Source organism: Hyperoodon ampullatus, assembly GCF_949752795.1.
Source record: "Hyperoodon ampullatus genome assembly, chromosome: 14".
Lineage (NCBI taxonomy): Eukaryota > Metazoa > Chordata > Mammalia > Artiodactyla > Ziphiidae > Hyperoodon > Hyperoodon ampullatus.
This window is the reverse complement of record NC_136927.1, coordinates 67,712,882-67,740,176: the sequence shown is the minus strand read 5'-3', so window position 1 is coordinate 67,740,176 and position 27,295 is coordinate 67,712,882. Positions and strand designations below refer to the sequence as shown.

The 27,295-nt window shown below is 37.6% G+C and overlaps 1 protein-coding gene and 1 pseudogene across 2 annotated transcripts in view; both read right to left on the bottom strand.

Moving 5' to 3' along the window:
* The window catches only part of RALGAPB (Ral GTPase activating protein non-catalytic subunit beta), a gene marked incomplete at its 3' end in the record, with an annotated part of 96,782 nt that overhangs the window by 28,373 nt on the left and 41,114 nt on the right, over positions 1-27,295 (bottom strand). Inside the window, exons 7-19 of the mRNA XM_079720291.1 lie at positions 22,417-22,595; positions 21,222-21,370; positions 20,879-21,095; positions 18,610-18,645; positions 17,176-17,377; positions 14,209-14,376; positions 13,580-13,694; positions 13,056-13,203; positions 10,816-10,880; positions 9,474-9,603; positions 7,516-7,649; positions 2,872-3,054; positions 1,479-1,630 (exon numbers count right to left, since the gene is read on the bottom strand). Of these exons, the coding sequence (XP_079576417.1) occupies positions 1,479-1,630; positions 2,872-3,054; positions 7,516-7,649; positions 9,474-9,603; positions 10,816-10,880; positions 13,056-13,203; positions 13,580-13,694; positions 14,209-14,376; positions 17,176-17,377; positions 18,610-18,645; positions 20,879-21,095; positions 21,222-21,370; positions 22,417-22,595 (1,878 nt within the window). The remainder of the gene's footprint in view (positions 1-1,478; positions 1,631-2,871; positions 3,055-7,515; positions 7,650-9,473; positions 9,604-10,815; positions 10,881-13,055; positions 13,204-13,579; positions 13,695-14,208; positions 14,377-17,175; positions 17,378-18,609; positions 18,646-20,878; positions 21,096-21,221; positions 21,371-22,416; positions 22,596-27,295) is intronic.
* On the bottom strand, positions 4,416-5,124 carry LOC307063794 (small ribosomal subunit protein uS3-like; annotated as a pseudogene). Its single transcript has one exon. The product of its transcript is annotated as a small ribosomal subunit protein uS3-like (transcript).

Sequence of the window (27,295 nt, the reverse complement as noted above, 5' to 3'; positions counted from 1 at the left end):
ACTTATTTTTATATAACGCAGAGTCCCAGTGAGAAATGTCCTTCCCCCTTTCTCCATATCCCTTACTCTTCAATGTACACACATCAAGTCTTAGTTTTTTAATAATGCTTTTAAGCCCACCCCAGCCCACACAGGTCTTCTCTCTGGACTTCTATTATTTCTAGTACTCAATCGCATTTTTCTAATTTTCTAGCTATTAGCCAAACCTCCACAAAGTCAGTGAAAGCCCATCATTAGCATAGTGAGCAGGACTGAACTAAAGCAAGTGTGCTTCTGAAACTTTACTGAATGACCCAAGCCCATGAGGAACTGAAATAAACCCAACTTTATTGTGCACACTTTAGTGTGAAGCTTTCAACAGGTCACAAAACTCATAAAAGATTCTGGGATCTTGGTAGGGGCTGATTTACATACAAATCTACAAGCTGTCTTACCTACCACTTTACTAAGAAGACCAAGATGAGCCAACCCAGACTGACTTGACATTCCTCCTTCCTGTTTTTATGTTGTTCTGGGGTCTCATCCACATTTACCCTTTCATAAGCCTCATCTTTCCATCTGTACCAATTCCACCTAATCTTCTCCACCTACCTCTTCCTTTCAGTTGATAAACTGCCTTTCTTCCCTCTTTCTACTCTGCTCACTAACTGGCCAAACACACTCTTTCAATTCTAATACTTTTTCAAGATACCAACCTGTCTCTGTCCCTTCACTACCAAATTGCTTGACGTAGGAGTCTTCTCTTGCAGCCTAACCACCCTGCAATCTGACTTATGGCTCAAACTTTATCCATTCTCTAAGAGTCAGGTCAATGTCATTTTCCTTAGGAATCTTATTCTGATTTCCCCAAATCTGGAAGTATTCATTTCCTCCTTCCAACACCCCAGCATTTCATTTGTACCTCTTCTCTTAGAGCATTTAATCTAACTAGCATTATAGATATTTGTGTTCACATCTTATCTTCCTTACTAGACAAGAAGCTCTTTGACGGTGATAACTGAATCTGATTTATCTTTACAATCCTATTACCAGTTCATAAGAGAAAGTTTATAAATCTTGCTGAATGAACCTGTAACATGTAATATAAATGGTATAGCAGAGAATACAAACCACTGAGCTGGCAAGTAGGAGACCTAATGGTGTGACCACGGACATACCCTGTCTCTGGACTCAGCCATCAAAGTGAGGGGGTGGGTAAGGCTCTCCAAGATCCTTTCCAGCTCTAAAATGATATGACTTGAATTAACTAACAACCAGCATAGAAAAACAAGGACCCAAACTCTCAGCCCCAAGTTCCTGGTTTCCTTTGGTCCAAAAAACAAGAGATTTTCTTTTCCATTTTATTTCTGGAGAAACAGTATCCTAAATGGGGTTGTGTCACTTAATGCTGAACAACTGGGGAGGAGATGAAACAACACAGGATCACATCTAATCCCATCTAACTCTTAGGCACAATCCCTGTGCAGTCACTTTCATACCATGTTAGGGTGGCTTCAGCAGCATCCTTTACCCTCATAGATGCAGGGTTTGGCTCCTTATCTCCTTTGTACTTGACCTCTTGCTCACTGTTCTTGGACTTGCTTCCTGAAATACCCAGTTCCACAATCTCCAGCACTTCCTTAAGACAGTCCTAGAAAAAGGAAAAGCAGATTAGCGTTTGTAATACACCTATTTTATGAGACGACAAGGAAATACATGAAAGTGTCGATATGGGTGTGTTTTGGTGGTGGGACTCTAATTTCTCATTTTCTTGAATAGGTATATATTAACTTCATAATAATTTAATAAAATAAACTTGTTCCCCCCCATTGTTCTTCAAAGAACTAAATTTGAGTGTTGAGATTCAGATAATAAGTAATGATAAATTCATTTCAATTTTATCAGTCACAAGTCTTGTAAAATTACCATGGACTGTAAATCGTGAAAGGCCCAGTGAAAGTAATTCAGTTAAACCTACATGGTGTAAAATATGTTACATTATCCAAAGGGAAGCTCATAGGTTACTGACATTTTAAAGTAATTTCTGGTATGATAACTTTACAAGTCATCATGAAAATGACTAAGAGTTAATCAACAGTATTATTTTTAAAAAACTATATAAAACTCTCTATAATTTTCCAATAAACCTGGTATCTCTTCTTTTATTTACACTGTGAATTCTTTGTAACTGTCTGCCTTCCCATAAGAAAAGTATTACATGGAACAATGGTAGAGAAAGCAGCCTAGATATCTGTGTCTACTTGAAAAGAAAAAAACGTGTGTGAAATGAAATTTTTAGATACAAGCAACCTTTATGAACAAGCAGTGCTCTAGGTTTGCAGCCTGGCTATCAACTGCCCTTCTTGGTTTGATGACAGGTGACCAAAGTACCTATTGGCCATCTCTTGACAGTTCACAGATAAATTATTCAAAGCCCCATCTTTAAAAAGAACTTCTCTATGGGTTAATTTGCAACCAAATAAAGTTGACCCCTGAACAACATGGGGGTTAGAGGCGTTGACCCTCAGTTCAGTCAAAAATCCACATGTATATCAGCCATCCATATATGCGGCTCCTCCTTATCCACAGTTCCACATTCATGGGTTCAACCAATCAGGAATCATGTAATAGTGTAGTATTTACTATTTTTAAAAATTTGCATGTAAGTGGACTCACACAGTTCAACTCCATATTGTTCAAGGGTCAACTGCATAAGTACGATGACAGTTTTTGAATTATGCTCACTAGGACAAGTGTTCTCCTGAAATATAACAAGTATATTCAGTTTAAAGTATGCAATGTTGTATTTACATTTAGATATTCTCTTTCAAAAGATATTTTCCAACATACATTTTTGTTTCTATTTACTGGTTTAAGATCTAGTAGACTAACCTTTTCATCAAGCATATCAGGGTGCTCTGTCAGCCAGACACAGAGACACTGAAAAGCTGCCACTATCATGGAGTGAAGATCCCGGGAGTGAAGAGGAGCTGGCCGACTACACTGGTACACAATGTAGCTGCACACGGAACTGATGGCGCGCTTCCGGTCACCTGAGTCAACCATCACCTTCACCTGAGCGTATTTGTACGGTGAACACAGTTAGCCAGGAAACACTGTACCAATGTCAAAGCCTCAACACTGAGGCCCAGCCTTTCTGAGAATATGACACACCACAGGAAGCCTTGCTTTTTAAAGTATTATTTATATAAAAGAACATAACATTTCAGATGTATTATCATACACTACTCTATAAAAATAGAGGGCATTTTTCAAACCTTAAAACAGTATTTCACTTCAGCATACTTTTTCATGCTCTAAAACCTAAACTCCTGGGGTGCAGCTACTCATCACTGCCACAAATCACAAGAATAGCTGGCAATGGAACATGTGCACATTTTTTAAGCCCCCTAACCCAACCCCACAGCAATGCTCTATGGGTTACAAAGTTCTGTGCAGCTGCCCGGAGGTATAATTAACATATAGTAAACTACATATATTTAAAGTGTAAAATTTGATAAATTTCAGCCTAAGTATACACCTGTGAACTATCACAACAATCAAGACGGTGGATATATTCATCACCCCTCAAAATCTCATGCACCTTTGTAATCCTTCCTCTCACTCCTTTTTGCCCCCTCCCTAGGTTACTGCTGATTTGCTGTCACTATAGATTAACTTGCATTTTCTAGAGTTCTATATAAATAAAATCATAGAGTACTGCACTATTTGGTGGGGGTCGGGGGGACAGTCTGGCTTCTTTTACTCAGCACAATTATTTTGACATTTATCCACATTTTTGTGTGTATCAGTTGTTCATTCCTTTTTATTGCTGAGTAGTATTCCATTATATGGATTATATCACAATTAATTTATACAGTCACCTGTTGCATTTGGATTGTTTCCAGCTTCTGAATATTACCAATAAAGCTGCTATAAACATTCAGGTACAAGTCTTTGTACACGTATATGCTCTCTTATTTTCTAGGAGTGGACTGATTGAATCATATGATAGATGCATGTTTAGTTTTTTAAGGACCTGCCAAGCTGTTTTCTAAAATGGTTGCACCATTTAACATTCCCTTCAACAGTATATGAGAGCTCCAATTCTTCTACATCTTCACCAAACATTTGGTATGGTCAGTCTTTTAAATTTTAACCATCCTAAAAGGTATGGAGTGGTATCTCACTGTGATTTTAATTGCATTTCCCTACTAAGTAATGATAATGAGCATCTTTTCATGTGCTTATTTGCCATCAGTATATCTTCTTTGGTAAAATATCTGTCCAATCTTTTGCCCATTTTAAAACTGGGTTGTTTGTTGTATTATTGAGGGCTTTTGCTGTCATTGTTATACTGTCTTTTCAAAAGACGGTATTAAAGGTCTTTACAAAGCAACATCCAGACTCCGTATCCAGGTGCCAAGAAGACCATGTTATGCAGTGGGGACTGGCTCGAGCATGGCAGGTAGCTCTGGCTTCCTATCCTTCTGGCCCAAGATGGAAATGATGGATAATATCTCATCCTTAGAGTCCACAATGTTCATGTGGTCAGAAAGGGGCTTCTTAGGGCCAGTCTTACCACTTGGATCCCAGGACAAGATGATCTTCACTCTGATGCCCAGCACAACACTGACACACAGGGGTATCAATATAGTAGTTAACGGGGTCCCCACTGTGGATCATCACACCATCCAGAAACTTCATGGATTCAGCCCTCTGTCCTTAGAGTCTCCCTGACATCCATGACCCTGTAGCCCTTGGCCCCCCTCTCCATGATGAACTGCAGCACCCCACAGCAGGCTCTCTGCAGAGCCAGCCCTCCTAGCAGTTCGTAATGCAGAGATTCTGTCTGGGCAATGGCACACAGACCTCGTGTGGCCACCTTTTCAGCACAGAGCTCTACGTAGCCCTCAGGGAATCCACACTTCTTCTGAACTACATCAGTCAATTCCTGGACTCTTCTCACCAAGAACATTCTGCTCCTGAAGGCCAAGGTAATGATTTCTGTCCTGGTTGGTATAATTCAGACCTCAATTCCAGAGCAGTCATCTTCAGCCAGCCTCTGAGTGAGAACTCATTCAGTTTAATTCTGAAAAAGCCATCAACAACAAACATCCTCTTCTTGGAAATTTTCACCACCATATTACTACTGCACACCACCAAAACGAAAGGCTATTACTGAGTTTTGAGAATTCTTTATATGATCTGGATACAGGTCCCTCACCACATACATACTCTGTAAAGATTTTCTCCCAATCTGTGACTTGTCATCTCATTCTCTTAACGGTATTTTTTGAAGAATGGTAGTTTTTAATTTTAATAAAGTCCAATTTAATAGTCTGTTCCTCTATGGTATAATATCTAAGAAATCTTTGTATAACCCAAATCTCTGTACAACCAATAAAGATTTTTCTCCCATTATTTCTTCTAGAAGTTTAGAGTTTTGGTTTTATATGTAGGTCTACAATCCATTTTGAGGTAATTTTTGTACATAGTACAAAGTATGAATCAAAGTTCTTTTTTTTTTTTGTATATGAATATTGTTCCAGCACCATTTGTTGAAAAGACTATCCTTTCTCCTTTGAATTATTGTGGTACCTTTGTCAAAAATCAGATGTCCATACATGTGTGGATCTATTTCTGGACTCCCTATATACTACACTGTTGATCTAGGTGTCTAACCCTATACCAATACCAGACTGTTTTGATTACCATAGCTTTATACAGCAAGTCTTGAAATCACATAGTGTTAGCCCTTTATGGTTTGTTAGGTCCAGAGAGCACTCCATCTAGGACTAATTATTCCTTACCACTTCAAGTGTACTCAAGGTCACAGGCAACAGTACCTTGCTCTCAAAGACAGTGTGGTCCTGCATGTCTCACAAATGGCTATTCTTACCTTCTGCATCAATACTGCTCCTCACAAAACTATGGCCATTTCATCTATCCTTGAGAATCCCTGAGGTAAAGGTAAGCTGTAAGTGGTGGTGACTTGCTTATTTTGTCTCTCATGACTTAGGTAAGTCACAGCCTCTGTTCACCTGTCCCCTCATCTGTAAAACGAGGGCTTAAATTTTATCTCAGACAATATCACCTTATGTGTGTACATCACCTTTGTGTTTACAAAGTGTTCTATATATTTCATTTCACTTCATCCTCACATCACCAGGTGTTATACAAGATAGATAGATAGATATATACATATACATACATATATATATATATATATATATATATATATACACATACATACACACACGCAAGATAATCCTGCCCATTTTACAGATAAGAAAACATTTAGATGTTAGTGAAGATGTTAGTAGAGAAATTGGAACCCTCCTATATCACTGGTGGAAACGTAAAGTGATTCAGTCGCTGTGGACAACAGTTTGGCAGCTCCTCAAAAAGTTAAATATAGAATTACCATGTGACCCAGCAATTCCACTCCTAGGTATATACCCAAAACAACTGAAAATTGGTATTCAAATAAACACATGTATGTCCATGTTCATAGCAGCACTATTCACAACAGCCAAAAGGTAGAAACAGCCCAAATGTGCAACAGAGGAACGGACAAATTGGTACATAAATATAATGGAATATCATTCAACCATAAAATGGAATGAAGCTGTGACAGACTCTATAATATAAATCAACCTCAAAAACATATTAAGTGAAGGAAGCCATACATAAAAGTTCATAGGTTGTATGACTTAATTTATAAGAAATATCCAAAATAGGTAAATCCATAGAGACAGAATGCAGATTGGTGGTTGTTAGGGATTAGGGGAAACGGAGACCAGGAAACAACCGCTTAATGGGTACAGGGTTCTTCTGGGGTTATAAATGTTTTGGAACTAGATAGAGGTGGTGGTTGCACAACACGGTGAAAGTACTAATAGGCACTGAATTGTTCACTTTAAAAGGATAATTTTATGTTATGTGAATTTCACCTCAGCAAAAAAAAAAGAAAATACTTAGAGAAATGCAAACGGACACCCAGCTCTAAGGTTCCAAAAAACTGAAAAAGACCTATGAAAGAAATTTGAAAATACAGCCAATTTTCACTTATCTCTGATAATGGAAGATGGAAGAATCACAGGTAGTCCCAAATGGCATATTTTAGGATAAGCTTTTCTTTTGTTGCCAAATCTGCATTTGTTCATTGAAGTTAGATGAACTTACAATGGCACAAAATGTTGTTGAAAATTTAAGGGTATTATAAGCAAATACAAAATCAACAGGTATAAATCAACAGGTATTCTATTATTATGTACAAATGAATAGCAAGTATTGAAATGTTTCCAGTAATTTAACAGCAAAAAATATCATTCACACTCTTTGAACCTATTAAACAAAATAGTAAAGATCATTTTGTAAAATCTCACTTGGAGGCTCATTTCTGCACACCTTGATATCAACTGCATTGAATATAACCAACACCGCAATACCCCAAGAAGGGGTCAGGAGACACAGAAAAAAGAGCCATAGTCCAAGGTCGCTGGGCTAAAATAAATGGATTGTTCTTCTCACCTTCGCCAGGCCAGAGAGGAGCTCTAGAGCTGCCAGTGATATGCTCATGTCTTGCCGCCACTGGGAGTTGAGTCTTTGGGTGACGAGATGAATGCTGCGAATCAGGAGCCCAGCAGCTGAATCTGTATTAAGAGCTAGGATATAACCCCAATGCCACATCCCACAGGGAGGGAAAACAACTAAGCATTAGTAACGAGAAGCACAGCATTCCACTAGGCACAGACCACAGCAGCCACAGTGAGCATGATGGGCACCCACACAGCGCTATGCTCCCCGCCCCACTGGCCTGAGCGTCAAGCCTGACTGAACAACAGTGCACAGGGCACACACACTGGACCAGAGCAGCTTCTAGCTCCCAGCTCATGTACTTTCATATAGACATCCACTGGGATTTGAAAGTTTCAATATCATTTTTATAACAATGTAAATCTTAAAATGTCTAAATTAACTCACAGAGTTACATTTTTTTTAAAAAAAGCAAAACAATGAAAAGGCTATCAATTATTTCTTTGGAATTTTATAGAGGAAAGAATTCAAATTCTAGAATCTCCTCAGATGCTGGGAATTATCCTAAAGCATCTACTGAAATTATTTTCAGGGTTTAAACCACCAAAAGTTACATGCAATCCCTTTTCAAACAAATTTTAACATTGAATTCTCTAAGACAACTTTAATACTTCTAAAAAAATTACATAACCAAGTTATTGTGTTTTTATTTAGCCTCCAATTCTATATTTAAAAGTAATTACTACTTAGTTAATAATAAATTAGGACAAATTAAATTGAATTTATAAAGGAAGCTTTAGGGACATTAATACCTGTCGATCCTATCAGAAAGAGGGCAGTGACAACAAAAAAAGGAATGATCATTAAAGAGAGACATTCATGCGACACTAACACATATCTGGATTTCTTAGGAAAAATATTTTATGACATTACAAGCAGAACTCACTAACACCAGTTCAAAATACTGAAACAAACAATAACCACTTCAAACATTTATATTAGAACACATAATAATGCGAAAATTTCTTTAGTTTAAAAGTGTCTTAGAAACATGAAAAATAAAACAAATTTTCACCTACACTTAAATCCACAAGCATAATGAGTAAGATAGTAATTTAAATAACTTCTTCATAAATGCAATATTTAAATGTGTTTAATAGCCACATAATGAATGACCTTATGTATCTGACATGTTGAAGGATCCTCAAAACAAACTTAAATCACTGAAATATGCCTGGACTCCTGGGCTCATGAACTCTCCAAATGATTTAAAAAATTAAGCTCACATCTAAGGAGCTAGATTTCATTCCAATCTAGTTGGATTAATACTCACAGATTCAATACACCATTAGTATTTATGTGTAAAAACATAAAGGCACCCATAAACTCACAGAACCCATCAAGTAACTGCCCAGGATAAAGGACATTATTGAATAGGATGCTCTAATGGCAAGTGTTTCCTTACTCTTCCTTACATTTTGTGACTGAAGAATCTAACCAGATGAAGTAGGGTATATAGCCTTCAAACACAAAGACAGACTCTCCTCTGAGTTGCCATCTAATGCATAAACCATCACCCACCCTTACCACACTGCAAAATCTGATATACTGGCTGACTCTGCCATTAGACTCTGAGGCAGAGCGTAAATCCTATTTGACTCTGTACTACTAGCACCTGGTACAGAATTCAGAAATGTTCCCTAACCACACATTATAATCACTTATAAAATCTAAGAAACCACGCAAAATCTAACTACTAAAAGCTATAGAGCTAAATGTTTTCTTTTTCTTAATGTCTTGGACTAATAGCCTCTCTGTTACACTTAGATACATAAAAGTCATGAACTTAAAATCTGGTTTAAAATTTCTTTGCTTGTTTGTTTTGTATATCTGTGCGTTAAAAGTTATTCTATAAACTTTAGATTTCAAAAAAAAAAACAAACATGGATTACCATAATCTCTTAGAAGAGCCTGAGCAGGTCTTTCACTGTCAGGAGTTGTGGGCTCCGTGCTTCCACCACTTGCTGAACTAATACCACTATTCGTGCGACTATGACTCTTCAAGTTATTTTCTCCACCACCCTAGTCAAATAAAAATGAATCAAATATTTGACAGCTAGACCCATAGTTTACAAGTATAGACAGAGGTCAATCACTAAAGCCATATTGATAAAATGGAATGTGCCAGCTAAACAGCACAAACTGATACACAGATAAAAATTGACAAAGGATTAAAACTGCTGTGGTGTTTTCGCATAACCACCTATTGGAGGTATCAAGGGTCTGATGATTAGAGGGTGCCCATTCTGGAGTTTTCTTTGATGCTGTTTAAAAGGGCCAGACCTTTTCCATCTTCACTAGACTTCACTAGCTAATGACTCTGGGTCCTTAAAGAAATACCCTAGTGCCTCCCAAGCAAAACATCAGAACAGGAATACAATCTTAAAAAAAAAAAAAAAAAACACAAATAAACAAACAACTTTCAAATGTAGTTATATGATAAAACACAAACAATAAAACATATGATTAGTACAAAGATTAACTCCTGTATGTATAGGGGCTAACAAAGGTGTCTGTTAAAGACATTCCTCATTTTCTTCCCCTACAAACACAATTCATTTTATCCAGATAAGGTGACTGTTATTAGCCACCTACTGGGACAAGAACATAATTTCCTTAATAATAACTTGATCACCTATCCAACATCCACCCATCTCACTCCAGTATACTCTATTCCCCACCCACCTACCGCCCCACCTCTACTCCAGGTAAAGGGATCACATATCTTGAAGACAGAAGCAGGGGGAACTGGGAGTCTCTGGAAAGTTTTTTTGATTTAGAAGCATTGGTGCTTTGGGGGGGTCTTCAAACTTTGGTCTAGAGGGGCCAGAAAGAGCTGATGAGATAGAAAAGAATAAACTAGATGCTGTTTACAGCCAACACTAGATCTACAAGGGATACAAGGAATTATGGAATAGGGGGCTTTTCCTAGATTATTCAAGCCAATTCACCAACACAGCAAAAGAAGTAAGAGCTTTAAGTAAACACTGCCCAGGAATAAAGACAGTGTTTAGCTGGAATTTCTCTCATGCAGAATCTCTCAGGGACCTGATGAGGCACTGAAAGGTAAGAAACCTCAAAACAGATATTTTAAAAAGGATCCTTTCTGAATCAGTAAGCTGAATTTACAAACAAATGCCTTTAAAAAACACAAGGACAGACATTTTGGAATATAATTTACATAAAAACAGAAGTTGATATTCTCTGACAAATTACATGTTGTATGCTTCTTACCATCTCCATCTGGCAACCAATGGCTTCTAAGAGTGCTGAATCTTGAACAATATTTAACATTGCCCCTGAAACAACAAAAAAATACATTTAAATACATGACAAGAATACTAAAATGGCTAAAACATCTCCATTAATACAGAGATAAGAATATTACTTTAGCTGAGTATTCCTGAAAGTTCCATAAAATTACTAATAAATCTACTGGTTGGTCAGAAAAGATATTCTTTAGAAATGACCTAATCTCCTGATCTCTCCCCCAAATTTTAAAATAACGTTTTCCTAAAATAAATCTGAAGGTCAAAAAAAATCTGAAGGTATTTTTTAATTGGTGTGAAAGACCAGATGTAAACATCTCAATTTCGAGGGTAATATAAACTAAGAAAAATATTATGTAATACTTTCAAAACCAGATTCTGATCTTTCCTTTTTCTTTTTTTAATAAATTTACTTTTTTTTAAAATTTATTTTTGGCCGCACTGGGTCTTTGTTGCTGCGCGCAGTCTTTCTCTAGTTGCGGTGCGTGGGCTTCTCATTGCAGTGGCTTCTCTTGTGGCAGAGCATGGGCTCTATGCACACAGGCTTCAGTAGTTGTAGCACGCGGGCTCAGTAGTTGTGGCACGCAGGCTCAGTAGTTATGGCGCACGGGCTTAGTTGCTCCTTGGCATGTGGGATCTTCCCGGATCAGGGCTTGAACCCATGTCCCTTGCATTGGCAGGCAGATTCTTAACCACTGCGCCACCAGGGAAGCCCTGATCTTTTCAATATAAAATAACAAAATAAAAATCACAGCTATATCTTTCTGACCAACTGCTTTTTACGAATGGTTTAGGGTTCGCCCATGGCTGCACATTCTGAAGGCAAGCTGCATGTATTTATTCCCAAGGAACTCATAGCCCTAGAAAGACTAGGACAGAAACAAGATAGTGAGCCTAGCACACTGCTTCTCATCCCAGTGGGGGAGTGCTCTTGTGCACTATGGATAAAGAGAGGACAGACACAGCTTTGCCAATCTATGGCAAGACCGACAACTGATTCTTCCTTGGAACACACATAGGGAGCGTCTTCAGAACAAGGATAAAGCAGAACTAAATACTCTATCCACTGTAGAAATTATCTGATTTCAAGTGATGTTATTTGAATAACCTAAAAAAGTACAATGTGGAGGCTCTCTCAGATCGAGATTTAACCTCTGTTCCTTCAACTCCTTTCCAAAATGAAAGGATTTACTCTTCCCTGTTTATTCCCCTCTCTTGCCGCATAACATACTATACTTCCTGAGTAGCCACTCCAACCACTACTGCCACCACCAATGCTCTGGCCTTGTCATTTCCTCTCCTGGAATGAAATTCTAACCTCACTGGCACCTATTCAAATCCTGCCCTACAAGATCCAATTTAACTTCCACTTCCCTCTATGAAGTTTCCTTGCTCTTTTGGTTTCTTCTTTCTCAACCCTGAAGACACTCAACATGATATGCAATCAGCACTGCCTTCTGCTGTTATCTGAGTACTCTGTGAAGGTGTTCCAACCTCTGCAATGAGACTTGCTCAAGGATAAAAGCCATGCCATTCTCTTCTTTCTCCTTGGAGTACCTGCACATAGGACCATGCCCTTGGCTTTGATAAAAAAAACCAGAAGTACAGTGAGAGACAGCTTCAGTAACCAAGCTGAGAGGTGATAAGTGTTTAAAATATGTAAGTGGCAATAATAATAAGGAGCCATTTAAGACAGAGAGTCAGTATGATTAGAAAACCAACAGGAAACAATAAGGAAAAAGGGAGGAGGCACAGCAACAGCTACTCCTCAATCTCCTCTTGGCATGTTCAAACATGGCTTCCAGAATTACACCCAACTCCAAATATTTTCACATGTACGTAATAGGCAGGAGGCAGAGGCAGAAGTAATGAGGACAGAAAGGAAAGAGAAGAGAGGGAAGGGGAGAAGAAGGGGAGGGAAGGGGAGAGAAGGAGAGAGGAAGGACAAGAGGGAAAGAGAAAAATGAAGAACACAAATAAAACTAAGCCAACATGACCTACCAAGACAACTAGGATGCTTTCCTTCCCTCATCTCACCCCTTCAAAAATTTTCACATATAAAAGCAAACAAATTCTGCCTGTGATTCAGAATAAGTAGGGCTATATTATGCTTAGGTTCCCATCCCTGACCCCTGCCTCCTCAACATGCCTGAGGTCAACATACCACCTGGGTTTTCACTTATAAAAAAACATGTGAACACAAACCTAGTATCATTTGAGTGTTGTTGGGGTCCGTTTCCGTTTGCAAGGCACCTATTAGTATATTCACAAGTCTCAACTTCAGTGACAAAAAAGTTATTGGTTTATCATAAGAAGAGCTGTCATCATTACTAAATTTTCCTTCCAGGACCACCTACGGAAGAAACAAATAACATTTAACATCGTCTGCTGTGGTACGCTACGCCCATGTAGGAACTGCTACAGTGGACACATAAATCAGTCTAACAAGCAAGGCTTGCAGTCTAATATTAGCCACTGTGCTAAGTGTGTCACTAACTCACACAACATATGAGATCAGACATCACCAGCCCATCACCACTTGAAATGGTAGGCCAAGGGCATGCTGGCTCACTGACAGAAGAAATACCTCAACAAATCAACTTTGTTGATTCACTTGAAATAATTTGAAAAAAATTTTTAAAGCTCCTGTTCCATTTAAAAAAATACAATTTGACGTGAATTAACACACAAAAGAGAATACAGAATATAAAAAACTTTAATAAAACTACCTCGGATTTGACTGTGCCAAAGTGATGTGGGAGGGGCAACAAAGAAAGCAGGATATTAATGGAAGATCTTCTCAATTCTGTTGGATTTACATAGCTTTTGAATTTTGAGAGTTCTCTGCCAAAAAAAAAAAAGATAGCTATTAGTATTTCTGAACTAAAGTATGTTTTTAGCTATTGCCAAATATACATTATGCCAATTTTTTGTAATACACGTACTGGGTTTGGTTTTATAAAGAATGCAGTAACTACTTTCCACTGAGTTCATATTCTGCAATCTGTGTGTGTGTGATAGAGAATCTCTATGTTAAACTGTTATGGAATTAAACTAGAATCTGACTGATTGATTGATTTTAAATGTAAGGCCTACTCCACAAAAGACCTCCGGGCTGGGGCTATTCTTACCCCTCTAGACCAGACCAAGAAGGATTCAACACGCCCGTGGACAAAGAGAACTGAAAGAGTTCAGGGACGAGGTAGGCCTGGATGTTCTACACTCATTTAATATGGCCTCAGTCCCCTTGGGCTATGAAGACAACTGGACAGGATAAATTGGGAAACTGGGGTGGAAGCACCAAAACAGACCAGGCCAAAACCGACAACTGACATACTAGTACAGAATGAAAGCTTACCTGTCAGGCAAAATGGTTTCAAGAGCTGAAATAAAGTAAGGAACCACAACATCAATCCCTTTCAAGTCACAGCAGAACAAAGGAGGGGAGTTTAGAATAACGCTGGCCAAGACAGGATGGCACACATAATCAGTTATCTGCAAACCTTGAATTAAAAGCATGTAAAATCTAGGAAAGCAAGAAAAAAATTTTAAACAAACTGCTGATCAATTGTTTTCATAACTATTAATATTTTCTACACAGTCATCTTAAAGTCTATTTCCAATCTTCACTACTTCTATCCTTTAAAAGGTATTACTGGAGTTAGAACAATTCAGAATCAAATACACTAAGAACCAAGTTATATTTCCTAATCAAAAGAAAAAAAAGATTCATGTCTATTACACTTTCTTGAAGTTTTAAGCCTTGCAATTCAGTTACAGGTGCCTGCAAATGAAGTAACTACTGATAAAAACAAAAGGCTGCAGTAATTATCAATAAACTGGAGGAATTACTGAATTGATTTCCATGTCAGTAAAATTGTGTAGTGTTTCGCAATTCCTGAAAAAAAGTGTGTTGTGTCCCTTTCCCCCTCCCCCATTATTTTTGGGGGCACAATGAAAGAAAGAAACCTCATTCGACCCTGTATTCACCACGACATGAAGGTCACTGTGAATAAGAATCCTTAGGAATGTACTTGAACATACCTTACTTTCAACATCCTCCCCTAACCCCCAATGAACTAAGCATTCAATCTTCCATCATTCAAAAGCAACTATACTAGTATACTCTTCTGCTGCTGTAAGGTACCTTTCTCCACAAACCTCCTCAGAAACAACTTCCTAACCTCCTGGTCACTGCTCAACCCATTTCAATCTATCTTCTCTTTCTAGAACTCAACTAAAACCATGTTATAGCAAATAACCAATGGCCTCTCAATTGCTAAATCCAAAAGACATGTCTAAGTCTTAACTTTGCCTTTTTAAAGCATTCAACCCTTTGATTACTCCCTTCTGCTCTTAATTCTTCTCTGACTTCTATGGCTAGTTCCTTTAACAGATCTTCTTACTCCACGTGCCTCCTAACACTGGGGTTCCTCAGGCTGCCAACCTCAGTTCTCTAAGCTATCTCTTTTACTAGCCTGGTTTTAAACACTACTTAAGCCACCAAACATAATCAAATCAGTCTCTAGCTCCAGAACTACTAGCCAAAAGCATACTGGAGACCTGAGGGCAGGACATGTCTACTGATTACTCTAGTACTCCCTGTGCACAGCGACTGGCACAAAGTAGGAACTTAATAAATATTTGTTGATAAATAGCCCGCAGGCACCTCAAATTCAACAGGTTCAACACTAACCCCATCCTTGGCCCCCGTCACAAATCCACTCTTCAGTCACACTACCACCCATCCAATCTTATGGGCCAGATGGAAGGCTCGTGTTCACAGCCTTCTCCCTTACTGCTGTTGATACCGTTTGGAGTATCGTCCCAACCTATAGTCTCCCTCCTAAGAAATGTGCCCCCACCACATGGGGTGCCAGTATCCAATGTGACCCACCTTCACAGCTGTAGCTGATTACACCAGAGGTAGACACCTGATTAATCAGATCCTCTTTCTCAGGAATCTGAAATTAGGATTCAGAATGCTAACTGGCCCTGCTGGTCACCTAGACAAAGGTCATGGAAATTTGAACTTAGAAGCATACTACAATATAAGAACATGATCTGCAGGTAAGAGAAAAATGAAGCAGTTCTGGGAGACCATGATGACAGAGAAACAAAAAGGGGGAAAGTTGTTTTGGCCCCTGAACACTTTCTCGCTCCTGGTTCCTGCCCTTTGTGAGACCCTGCTGCATGTCCTGACCTTAGAAGGTATTTAATAGCGTGAGTTTCTCATAACTCATTCCCCTTTTGCTTAAGTCACATTGAAAGAGTTTTCTGTTACTGAAAGTCAAGTGCCTATTAAGATACTGCTTACTTCCCTGCATGTACCATTCTGTTTCATATCTGTATTCTTCTACACTTTTTCCTTCTGAGTCAGTTTAATCCTCTCTCCTGAGAACCTAGTATGTACAGACACCTGAATGTTCTTATTAATATTAGTATCACTTCAGGAGCTGTGTGAATGATCAGCTGAGGAGGGCAAAAGACAGTCAAGAAAAATAGGAGGCCATTACAAGTTAATTTAGCAAAAAAGTGACAAGGCCTGAAGTGTCATGGTGAGGACAGAGTGGAGAGATTAGAAAGAGGGTTAAGTAGCAGAAAGGCAAGAGTCGGCTGACCATCTAAAGATACAGAGGGAGAGAAGAGAAGCCTAAAATGACTCCTAGTTTCTGGCATAAGCAACTGAATGGATGGCAGAGCCATTCAAAAAGACTGGATGAAGTTATAAATTTGGATAGGATGACCCTACCCAACTTGCTAACATAGTCTAAATACTAGTCATTTTATAAGTCCAGCACAATCATCCAATCCTCTGTAACTCTTTCCTGAACCCCCAGGGCAAGTGTATGCTGCTGCTTCCTCTGAATGCCTATAGCACTTTTTCTGTGTCTCTCTCTTACCAGCTTCCTATTGCTATCGGATTGGTGTTACTTGTGTACATGGCTTTGCTCACTTGAGAAAATAAGCTCCTTAGAGGCAGGATTGACAGCTAACATTTCTGGACCATCTATACTGTCTAGTACTGTGGTAAAAATGTATTAAAAATTTAGTGTGGCCCTTCAAATCTCTCTGTAATTAACAAACGTCATCTAAGATGGAATTAACAATACTTCTAAAATAAAAAGGGTGTTAGGGGTCCTCACCAAATCTGGTAAGGTAGGTAAAAAGGAAGAATTCAAGCAAAAAATTTCAGTTACTTACATACATTTGCAGGTATTTCAAACCAACATTTACTTATCAGTTCAACCTACTAAGCCATGCTATAATAGTTTCACTATCACAACTATATAAATGGAAAAATAAACAAAAAAAATTCTAAGACCTGGATAAATAAGCTGGCAGAATCTCTTCTCCAGTCTTCTTGCTACAAAAAATCCTACACAGTGTCCCACAAGCCTCAGCTCTTCCTGCTTCATAGTTATCAGGAAATTCACTTGCATCAAACATAGGATTGGAAACCATGGTGTCTGTGGACATTTGTGACCCTTTCCGTCGAAACTCCATGCTAGCTTGTGTTGTAATGGCTGGGGAGAAAAAAGGAGGGTTTTATTATATTTGTTGATATGCAAATAGGCTCATGGGACCCTGGACACAAAGATCAAATGTTGGTGTCATTAAATAGCTACTAGAATAGAATCCAATAATGCTTTTGTTTAGCAATTATGTCTTAATTTTTTTTTTTTAAAAAAGGGCTCTCTGAAATCTTCTTTGAAAAGGGGTAACAATTTACAGTGGTACTGTCAGTTTAACAGATTCTACAAGATGCATTTTTCAACTGAATTTCTGATTAGCAGAGTACATCTGTATATATCTGTATTCACATACATACAGATATATAACACAGAATTTGGCTTTTCTATTATTTATTCCGTTTTTTTCTCCCCCTAAAAAAATGATGCTTAAACATTAAGAAAAATAGGTACTGCAAATTTACACATTACCCCAGACAGACATCATAATTGAATGGGTAATCCCATGCCAGGTTGTATACTTTAGGGAGAGGGCAAGGTAAGGATAAGAAATGGGTAGGGAGGAAGAGAGAGCATTCCCACCACCCACCCAACTCCAAAACACACACCAAAGAATCGCCCAACCAAGCAAAATGAGAATGAATTTTAACAACCACAGACAGCAGCTAACTTGAGGTTGATAAATCAGAAAATTGGATTGGTAAGAAAGATTATCATGGTCATTTGTTGTCACTGAAACAGAAGCCCTTCGAAAGTTGCTTTTATTTTTAACAAACGATTTCACAGTGTATTGAAAATCACTCTGAAATCTTTTATCACTCTACATGAAATGTTTAAATTATTTGTAATAACAGATTTAACAGAATGCAGAGTCAAGCATAAATCTTTATGCAACTTCCCATGAGCCATTTTTAGTCCTGAATAAGCTATCCAGCAATAATACATTTGAAAAACACTACATGCAGAATGCATACAAATCAAACACTAAATCTGTATAAAAATACGCTTAAAGCTTTAAATTAAAAAAAAAAAAAAAGCCAAAACACAGTTAGTGCAAAATCCTGGAATTCATGACATGACCAGACTAGTGTACGAAAATAATGGGACTGATTCAGGCAGATTAATTTGCTTTTGCCAACAATCTTCCCCATTCAAAACACAGAAAAGTATTTTTCTTCCCAAGTGCAAAAACTACAAGAGACAATGACAATCAAAAATTTTAATGGAATTATGAAAAAAATAAAAACATGACTGCAATTAAGGAGAAGCTTCTGGTTCCTACTTACAAGATTTATAAGAAAGAAGAATTTGGATAAAAGATGCTGCAAGATAATAGAAATAAATGGAAACAAATCAAAGGACAGTAGTAATTATAAAATACTTTAAAGATGGTGAAATTTTACAATAAGTTAAGAAGCTTTTTAGCTTTTTAAAAGTTAGATTAAAAGCTTTATGATACCACAAGCTAGTTCAAAAACAGGAAATTGTGCATTCAGATCCAAAATTATGATTTTTGTATCATGCAAAACAATGAACGAAGAAAATTACACAACTACAAAAAAATTGAGGTTTTGAACTGCCCATAACGTGCATTAAAATTTTAGTTCATTAACCCTTCCCAGCTCAATGTTACAATTACAAAGCACAGTGTACTGTCATGTAACTCTAAAGCTAACCAGTTCACAGAAGCAAACATTTTTAGAGGTGAACTACATGGCAGAATTCCTTGATGGCAGCCAGTACTTAGAGAACAGACTAACAGAATCAGTATTCTCAAACTTCCCACCACCCCCAAGACCTCAAGAGTAGCACCCAACAGCACTTTAACCCATTCAGCTATCTGGACACCTCCTATCTCCTGGGTAATACAACAGCCTTTCTCATCTCTGAACACAAGGTGGGGGAAGAAGAGCTTCTATCCTTTCCCCACCAAAGAAAATGGTAAGAGTTAAAAGTAGGAATTTGTAGCCCACACATGATTTGAATTTTAGTTTCTGTCTTTTGGCACAAGAGGGTGAGAAAAGCTGTTAAAAACTCCCTAGAGAGTGGGAAGATCTATAAATTCCCTTTAAGCAAGCCCACCAAGGAAGCAGCAGGTTGAACCACTCTGGATTCAGGGATTTTAGTGTCAACAGCTTGATACCCAAAAGTTACACTGTAAAGAATTGTATCCTAATAAAAATAAAAAATAAAAATATAACTAACTCAATCTAGAATATACAATACAAATTAATAAATATAAACATGGGTCATAAAACTCAAAATATAAGGCACATGAACATAAGAAAACGTAAGTCAAAATGTTTTTTAAATGTTTTCATTTAGTCATCAAATAAGTACATTTACTTATCCATAAGTCAAACTTGCAAATAAAATATGGAAATGGTAGAATATAAAGTGTCTGAATTTGAACAAAATAAACAAAGGAATCCCTAAACTCAATCATGCAATCTCAAATTATATTCCTGAAAATGCCTTTATATGTACTACTTTTCTAAATTATTTAAAGATTTGTAAGAACAACCAAAATAATTTACATGTATATAATGCTAACAGACCCTTAGTTCCGAGATGATACATAACGAAGAATGCATTTCTGAGAGAAAGCAGAGACCCTTATGACCATTTTATTAGTTTTATCCTTGAAATTAACACTCTTCCTAGAGACGCATAATCTAACACAATTAGGCATCCTTTTATCTAAAGTTATTTCCAACCCCAGTGGAAAAGTGCTTCTCTTACCAACCAACCAATATTAATTATATTATTACATAAAGCACAATTAATTCATAAAGCATAGTGCCTGGCACAGAGTAACTGCAGCTCAGTAAGTGCTAGCCATTATTATTGCTCAGCTCTATAAAACAGTCATAAATATTCAGTATATTCTGCAGTACCCCAGCCTTCCATCCTATGCCACTACTTTCCATGTGTAATGGTAAGATGACAAAAATAAATCAGATTTAGATAGAATTTCATTTCTGTAATAAAATCCAAATGAAGATATCAGGGTTGAGTTATTAATTCTTCACCAGTCTTATTTACTTACAGAGAAAATATATTTTTCAAAGTGTGCCCTTGAAATAAAGTTCTCTAGACTAAAACCTAAAAGGTTAGAGTCTTCTGTGAAGCAGAAATTTTCTGATATTTATATGTAGTAATGAGTGAATGGCTGTCAAAAATCTAAGAAAACACTTCTTATGAATAAATTTCTGGTCAATTATGTTTAATTCTTTATATCAGTATTATTATCCTGGCTGACATGAAGGGAACTTCCAGGTCACCTACTGAAAGGAATCTGGTTTAACAAAAAGTGGCTAACCTGAAGTGTTAGACAAAAGCCAGACAAAAGCCAAACCTCATAGAACGAACATAAAAAGGACAAGTAGGGAAACTTTCAAAATTACTTCAGCTGGAAGGGGTTAAGCACAAGACACTGCTTGGTCAGAGACAGAGAGCTTTTTAAGATACATATTAATCTTGCAGGTAGGAAAGATTAAAAAGAAAAAAAAGAAAAGAAAAAAAATGACAACGTATTTCTTGAGCAATATTTACCAGTCATGCTGCTGTCTCTGTTTATCCCATTATGAAGTTTACAGTGAACAAATGCTGCATCAAATAACCATGATCCAAAGAGATTCAAGATGCTGTTAACCTTTGGTCTCTGTGGGGCAGGCAGTGGCCGGGGTTCTGAACTAGTCTGATTTGGACTTGACAGAGGAGAGGTGGAGGATGTCTGGTGCTGAACTTTTGAGGCGTGAGCAGTACTAACCTATTAGAAGAACACAAGAATACAGCCACACTCATGAAAAGTTTGAGAAAACAGCAGGATTTTTTTAAAGGAAGGCAGATTAAAAAGCCCATTTTATACAGTATAACAATGGTCATGAGAACTTACTGTGCTTGTCTTCATGGTGGCCTTATTCACAGTAACAGCCCGGTGCCTCCGGTTATGTGGTGGGGTGGTATTGACAGCAGTGCTTTGAGGCATACTCAATCTATTCACGGGTGTTGGAGGAGCACTGTCTGATCGGGGTCTAGAAATGCCTTTAAAGAAAGACAAATGGAGTTATTCTTCATAGTTCAAAATATGTGGTCAGTAGATCTTCCTCAAGCTACACCAGTGAAGGCTCACAACAGACTACAGCAGAATCTGCTAGCTGCCTCCCAATATCAATTTGTCCTTTCTTCCTGAGTTACAAAACACAAATTTTAGCTAGACATGGCTATGCAGAATAAACAACTGCCTTTTGAAGGCTCCCTTACAGACAGATGTGGCCATGTTCTGACCATAGAGAAGTGGGCAATTATTGGGTGGGTCTTCCCCAAGAAATCTCCTTAAAAGAACCAATCAAAGGTAGATGCTCCTTCCTTCCCAATTCCTGAACAGGACAGTTGGAACTCTTTCAGCCATCATGGCCCATGAGAGTGTGCACAAAGGATGAAGAGCCAGAAGACGGAAGGGCCTTGGGTCTCTGACAATGGTGGAACTGCTATAGCAGCCCTGTATACAGCTTAGTCCTGCGCTTAACACATGTGAAAGTAAACTACCTTGTTTAAACCACTAGTACTTTTTGGCCAGGTGGCAGCCAAAGTTAACTGAACTAATATATTACCTCTGTAATATATTAATTGCACATAACAAAACGTTTTTGAAAATGATTGGTATTAAATATCACTGCCTTTTAACAGGTTAAAAAAATTCTGACTTTTCATGTGAAAAACAGTTTAAAACAACGGTTCACAAAAAGTATAAACTGCTTCCTAATGATTCACATAAGAATGATACCTAATGCATTTTAATCTGTATTTTCTTGGATTACTAGTGAGAATGAACACTTTTTTGCAAATTATTTATTCATAGTCTTTGTCCATTTATCTACCAGGTCTTATTCTTTTTCTTTGCATTATTTGATCTATTTATATAATAATAACAAAAACCCTCTAGCTATCACATTCATTGCAAATAATTTTTCCCAGTTTATTATTAGTAATCAACTCTGATCATCTTTTGCTTTGGGCTGTCCACAAAAGTCTCTAAAACTAGACTCTAGAGTTATCTTCAAACATCTAGCAACATACACAAAATTCACCTAAGAATGCATCCACCAGACAGCTGATTCCACGCATGGCACGAAAAAATATTTGAGGCAGATGTTTAAGGCAGGGATACTGATTCAATTCTTGCGGCATTCCGCTCACATTTAAGAACTGTTCCTGAAATTTGGGAGTAGAGCTTATAATGGCTGGGTTACTCAAATCCACGGGATTACTATCAAAAGAGAGAGCAAGAATTAATTATACATTTAGAAATCTCTTTAGCAATAAAATGCATGCAATCTAATTTAAGAACGGGCTGTTTGTGCCTATTTCTTTGATGATTCAGAGAGGAGATTAATCTGTATTTAATAAGCTAGGGACTCAACACCAACACTACTTTACAGAAGACCTGCAGTGTGCTTACATGAACCTACTTTGCCTATTCAGAGAATGAGAATCAAAATAAGACTAGTTTGTAATTTTTTTAACGTATACATGGATATTTTGTAATATGTTTGGAACTAAGCAATGGAATGGTAAAACTATAAATAAATCAACAAGAACCCCAAGGAGAAAATCTTACTTTAATATTAACATTTCCAATTTTTTAAAAACTATGTGAAAATTGGGATTAGTGTTTGTGTTCACATGCACACACTAAAGCCATACATTTCAATGTATTTTTTTCTGTTCCATATTTTTTTAATTAATTAACTTATTTTAACATCTTTATTGGAATATAATTGCTTTACAATGTTGTGTTAGTTTCTGCTGTACAACAAACTGAATCAGCTATATGTACACATACATCCCCATATCCCCTCCCTCTTGTGTCTCCCTCCCACCCTCCCTATCCCATGCTTCTAGGTGATTACAAAACACCAAGCTGATCTCCCTGTGCTATGCAGCTGCTTCCCACTAGCTAGCTATTTTACATTTGGTAGTGTATACATGTCCATGCTACTCTCTCACTTCGTCCCAGCTTACCCCTCCCTCCCCACCCCCGTGTCCTCAAGTCCATTCTCTACATCTGCATCTTTATTCCTGTCCTGCCCCTAGGTTCCTCATATCCATTTTTTTTTATTCCAAATATATGTGTCAGCATACGGTATTTGTTTTCCTCTTTCTGACTTAATTCATTCACTCTGTATTACAGACTCTAGGTCCATCAACCTCACTACAAATAACTCAATTTCGTTTCTTTCTATGGCTGTATATATGTGCCACATCTTCTTTATCCATTCATCTGTCGATGGACACTTAGGTGGCTTCCATGTCCTGGCTATTGTAAATAGTGCTGCAATGAACATTGTGGGACATGGCTCTTTTTGAATTATGGTTTTCTCAGGGTATATGCCCAGTAGTGGGATTGCTGGGTCGTATGGTAGCTCTGTTTTTAGTTTTTTAAGGAACCTCCATACTGTTCTCCATAGTGGCTGTATCAATTTACATTCCCAATAACAGTGCAAGGGGGTTCCCTTTTCTCCACACCCTCTCCAGCATTTATTGTTTGTAGATTTTTTGATGATGGCCATTCTGACCAGTGTGAAGTGATACCTCATTGTAGTTTTGACTTGCATTTCTCTAATGATTAGTGATATTGAGCATCCTTTCATGTGTTTGTTGACAATCTGTATATCTTCTTTGGAGAAATGTCTGTTTAGGTCTTCCACCCATTTTTGGATTGGGTTGTTTGTTTTTTTTATATTGAGCTGTGTGAACTGCTTGTATATTTTGGAGATTAAGCCTTTGTCAGTTGCTTCGTTTGCAAATATTTTCTCCAATTCTGAGGGTTGTCTTTTCATCTTGTTTATGGTTTCCTTTGCTGTGCAAAAGCTTTTAAGTTTCATTAGGTCCCATTTGTTTATTTTTGTTTTTATTTCCATTTCTCCAAGAGGTGGATCAAAAAAGATCTTGCTGTGATTTATGTCAAAGAGTGTTCTGCCTATGTGTTCCTCTCAGAGTTTTATAGTGTCTGGCCTTACATTTAAGTCTTTAATCCATTTTGAGTTTATTTTTGTGTATGGTGTTAGGAAGTATTCTAATTTCATTCTTTTACATGTCCCTGTCCAGTTTTCCCAGTATCACTGGTTGAAGAGGCTGTCTTTTCTCCATTGTATATGCTTGCCTCCTTTATCAAAGATGAGGTGACCATATGTGTGTGGGTTTATCTCTGGGCTTTCTATCCTGTTCCAGTCATCTATATGTCTGTTTTTTGTGCCAGTACCATACTGTCCTGATTACTGTAGCTTCATAGTAGAGTCTGAAGTCAGGGAGCCTGATTCCTCCAGCTCCGTTTTTCTTTCTCAAGATTGCTTTGGCTATTTGGGGTCTTTGTGTTTCCATACAAATTTCAAAACTTTTTGTTCTAGTTCTGTGAAAAATGCCATTGGTAGTTCGATAAGTATTGCATTGAATCTGTAGATTGCTTTGGGGAGTACAGTCATTTTCACAATGTTGATTCTTCCAGTCCAAGAATATGGTATATCTCTCCACCTGTTTATATCGTCTTTAATTTCTTTCATCAGTGTCTTATAGTTTTCTGCATTCAGGTCTTTTGTCTCTTTAGATAGGTTTATTCCTAAGTATTTTATTCTTTTTGTTGCAATGGTAAATGGGAGTGTTTCCTTAACTTCTCTTTCAGATTTTTCATCATTAGTGTACAGGAATGCAAGAGGTTTCTGTGCATTAATTTTGTATCCTGCTACTTTACCAAGTTCACTGATTAGCTCTAGTAGTTTTCTGGTAGCATCATTAGGATTCTCTATGTATAGTATCATGTCATCTGCAAACAGTGACAGTTTTACTTCTTTTCCGATTTGGATTCCTTTTATTTCTTTTGCTTCTCTGAATGCCATGGCTAAAACTTCCAAAACTATGTTGAATAATAGTGGTGAGAGTGGGCAACCTTGTCTTGTTCCTGATCGTACAGGAAATGGTTTCAGTTTTTCACCATTGAGAACGATATTGGCTGTGGGTTTGTCATATAAGGCCTTTATCATGTTGAGGTAGGTTCCCTCTATGCCTGCTTTCTGAACAGTTTTTATCATAAATGGGTGCTGATTTTGTCGAAAGCTTTTTCTGCATCTGTTGAGATGATCATATGGTTTTTATCCTTCAATCTGTTAGTATGGTATATCACATTGATTGATTTGCATATACTGAAGAATCCTTGCATTCCTGGGATAAACCCCACTTGATCATGGTGTATGATCCTTTTAATGTGCTGTTGGATTCTGTCTGCTAGTATTTTGTTAAGGATGTTTGCATCTATGTTCATCAGTAATACTGGCATGTAGTCTTCTTTTTCTGTGACATCTTTGGTTTTGGTATCAGGGTGATTGGTGGCCTCGTAGAACGAGTTTGGGAGTGCTCCCTCCTCTGCTATATTTTGGAAGAGTTTGAGAAGGACAGGTGTTAGCTCTTCTCTAAATGTCTGATAGAATTCGCCTGTGAAGGCATTTGGTCCTGGGCTTTTGTTTGTTGAAAGATTTTTAATCGCAGTTTCAACTTCAGTGCTTGTGATTGGTCTGTTTATATTTTCAATTTCTTCCAGGTTCAGTCTTGGAAGGTTGTGCTTTTCTAAAAATTTGTCCATTTCTTCCAGGTTGTCCATTTCATTGGCATACAGTTGCTTGTAGTAATCTCTCATGATCCTTTGTATTTCTGCAGTGTCAGTTGTTACTTCTCCTTTTTCAGTTCTAATTCTTTGATTTGAGTCTTCTCCTTTTCTTTTTTTTTTTTTTTTTTTGCGGTACACGGGCCTCTCACTGTTGTGGCCTCTCCCGTTGCGGAGCACAGGCTCCGGACGCACAGGCTCAACAGCCATGGCTCACGGGCCCAGCTGCTCCGCGGCATGTGGGATCTTCCCGGACCGGTGCACGAACCTGTGTCCCCTGCATTGGCAGGCGGACTCTCAACCACTGTGCCACCAGGGAAGCCCTCCCTTTTTTTCTTGATGAGTCTGGCAGGTGGTTTATCAATTTTGTTTATCTTCTCAAAGAACCAGCTTTTTGTTTTATTGACCTTTGCTATTGTTTCCTTCATTTCTTTTTCATTTATTTCTGATCTGATCTTTATGATTTCTTTCCTTCTGCTAACTTTGGGGTTTATTTTGTTCTTCTTTCTCTAACTGCTTTAGGTGTAAGGTTACGTTGTTTATTTGAGATTTCTCGTTTCTTGAGGTAGGACTGTATTGCTATAAACTTCCCTTTTAGAACTGCTTTTGCTGCATCCCATAGGTTTTGGGTCGCCGTGTTTTCATTGTCATTTGTCATTTGAAGCAAAATAATTTGTTTCAAATTATTTTTTGATTTCCTCTTTGATTTCTTCAGTGATCTCTTGGTTATTTAGTAACGTATTGTTTAGCCTCCATGTGTTTGGAGTTTTTACAGTTTTTTTTCCTGTAATTGATATCTAGTCTCATAGCGTTGTGGTCAGAAAAGATACTTGATACAATTCCAACTTTCTTAAATTTACCAAGGCTTGATTTGTGACCCAAGATATGATCTATCCTGGAGAATGTTCTATGAGCACTTGAGAAGAAAGTGTATTCTGTTGTTTTTGGATGGCATGTCCTATAAATATCAGTTAAGTCCATCTTGCCTAATGTGTCATTTCAAGCTTGTGTTTCCTTATTTATTTTCATTTTGGATGATCTGTCCATTGGTGAAAGTGGGGTGTTAAAGTCCCCTACTATGATTGTGTTACTGTCAATTTCCCCTTTTATGGCTGTTAGCATTTGCCTTATGTATTGAGGTGCTCCTATGTTGGGTGCATAAATATTTACAATTGTTATATCTTCTTCTTGGATTGATCCCTTGATCATTATGTAGTGTCCTTCTTTGTCCCTTGTAACAGTCTTTATTTTAAAGTCTATTTTGTCTCATATAAGAATTGCTACTCCAGCTTTCTTTTGATTTCCATTTGCAT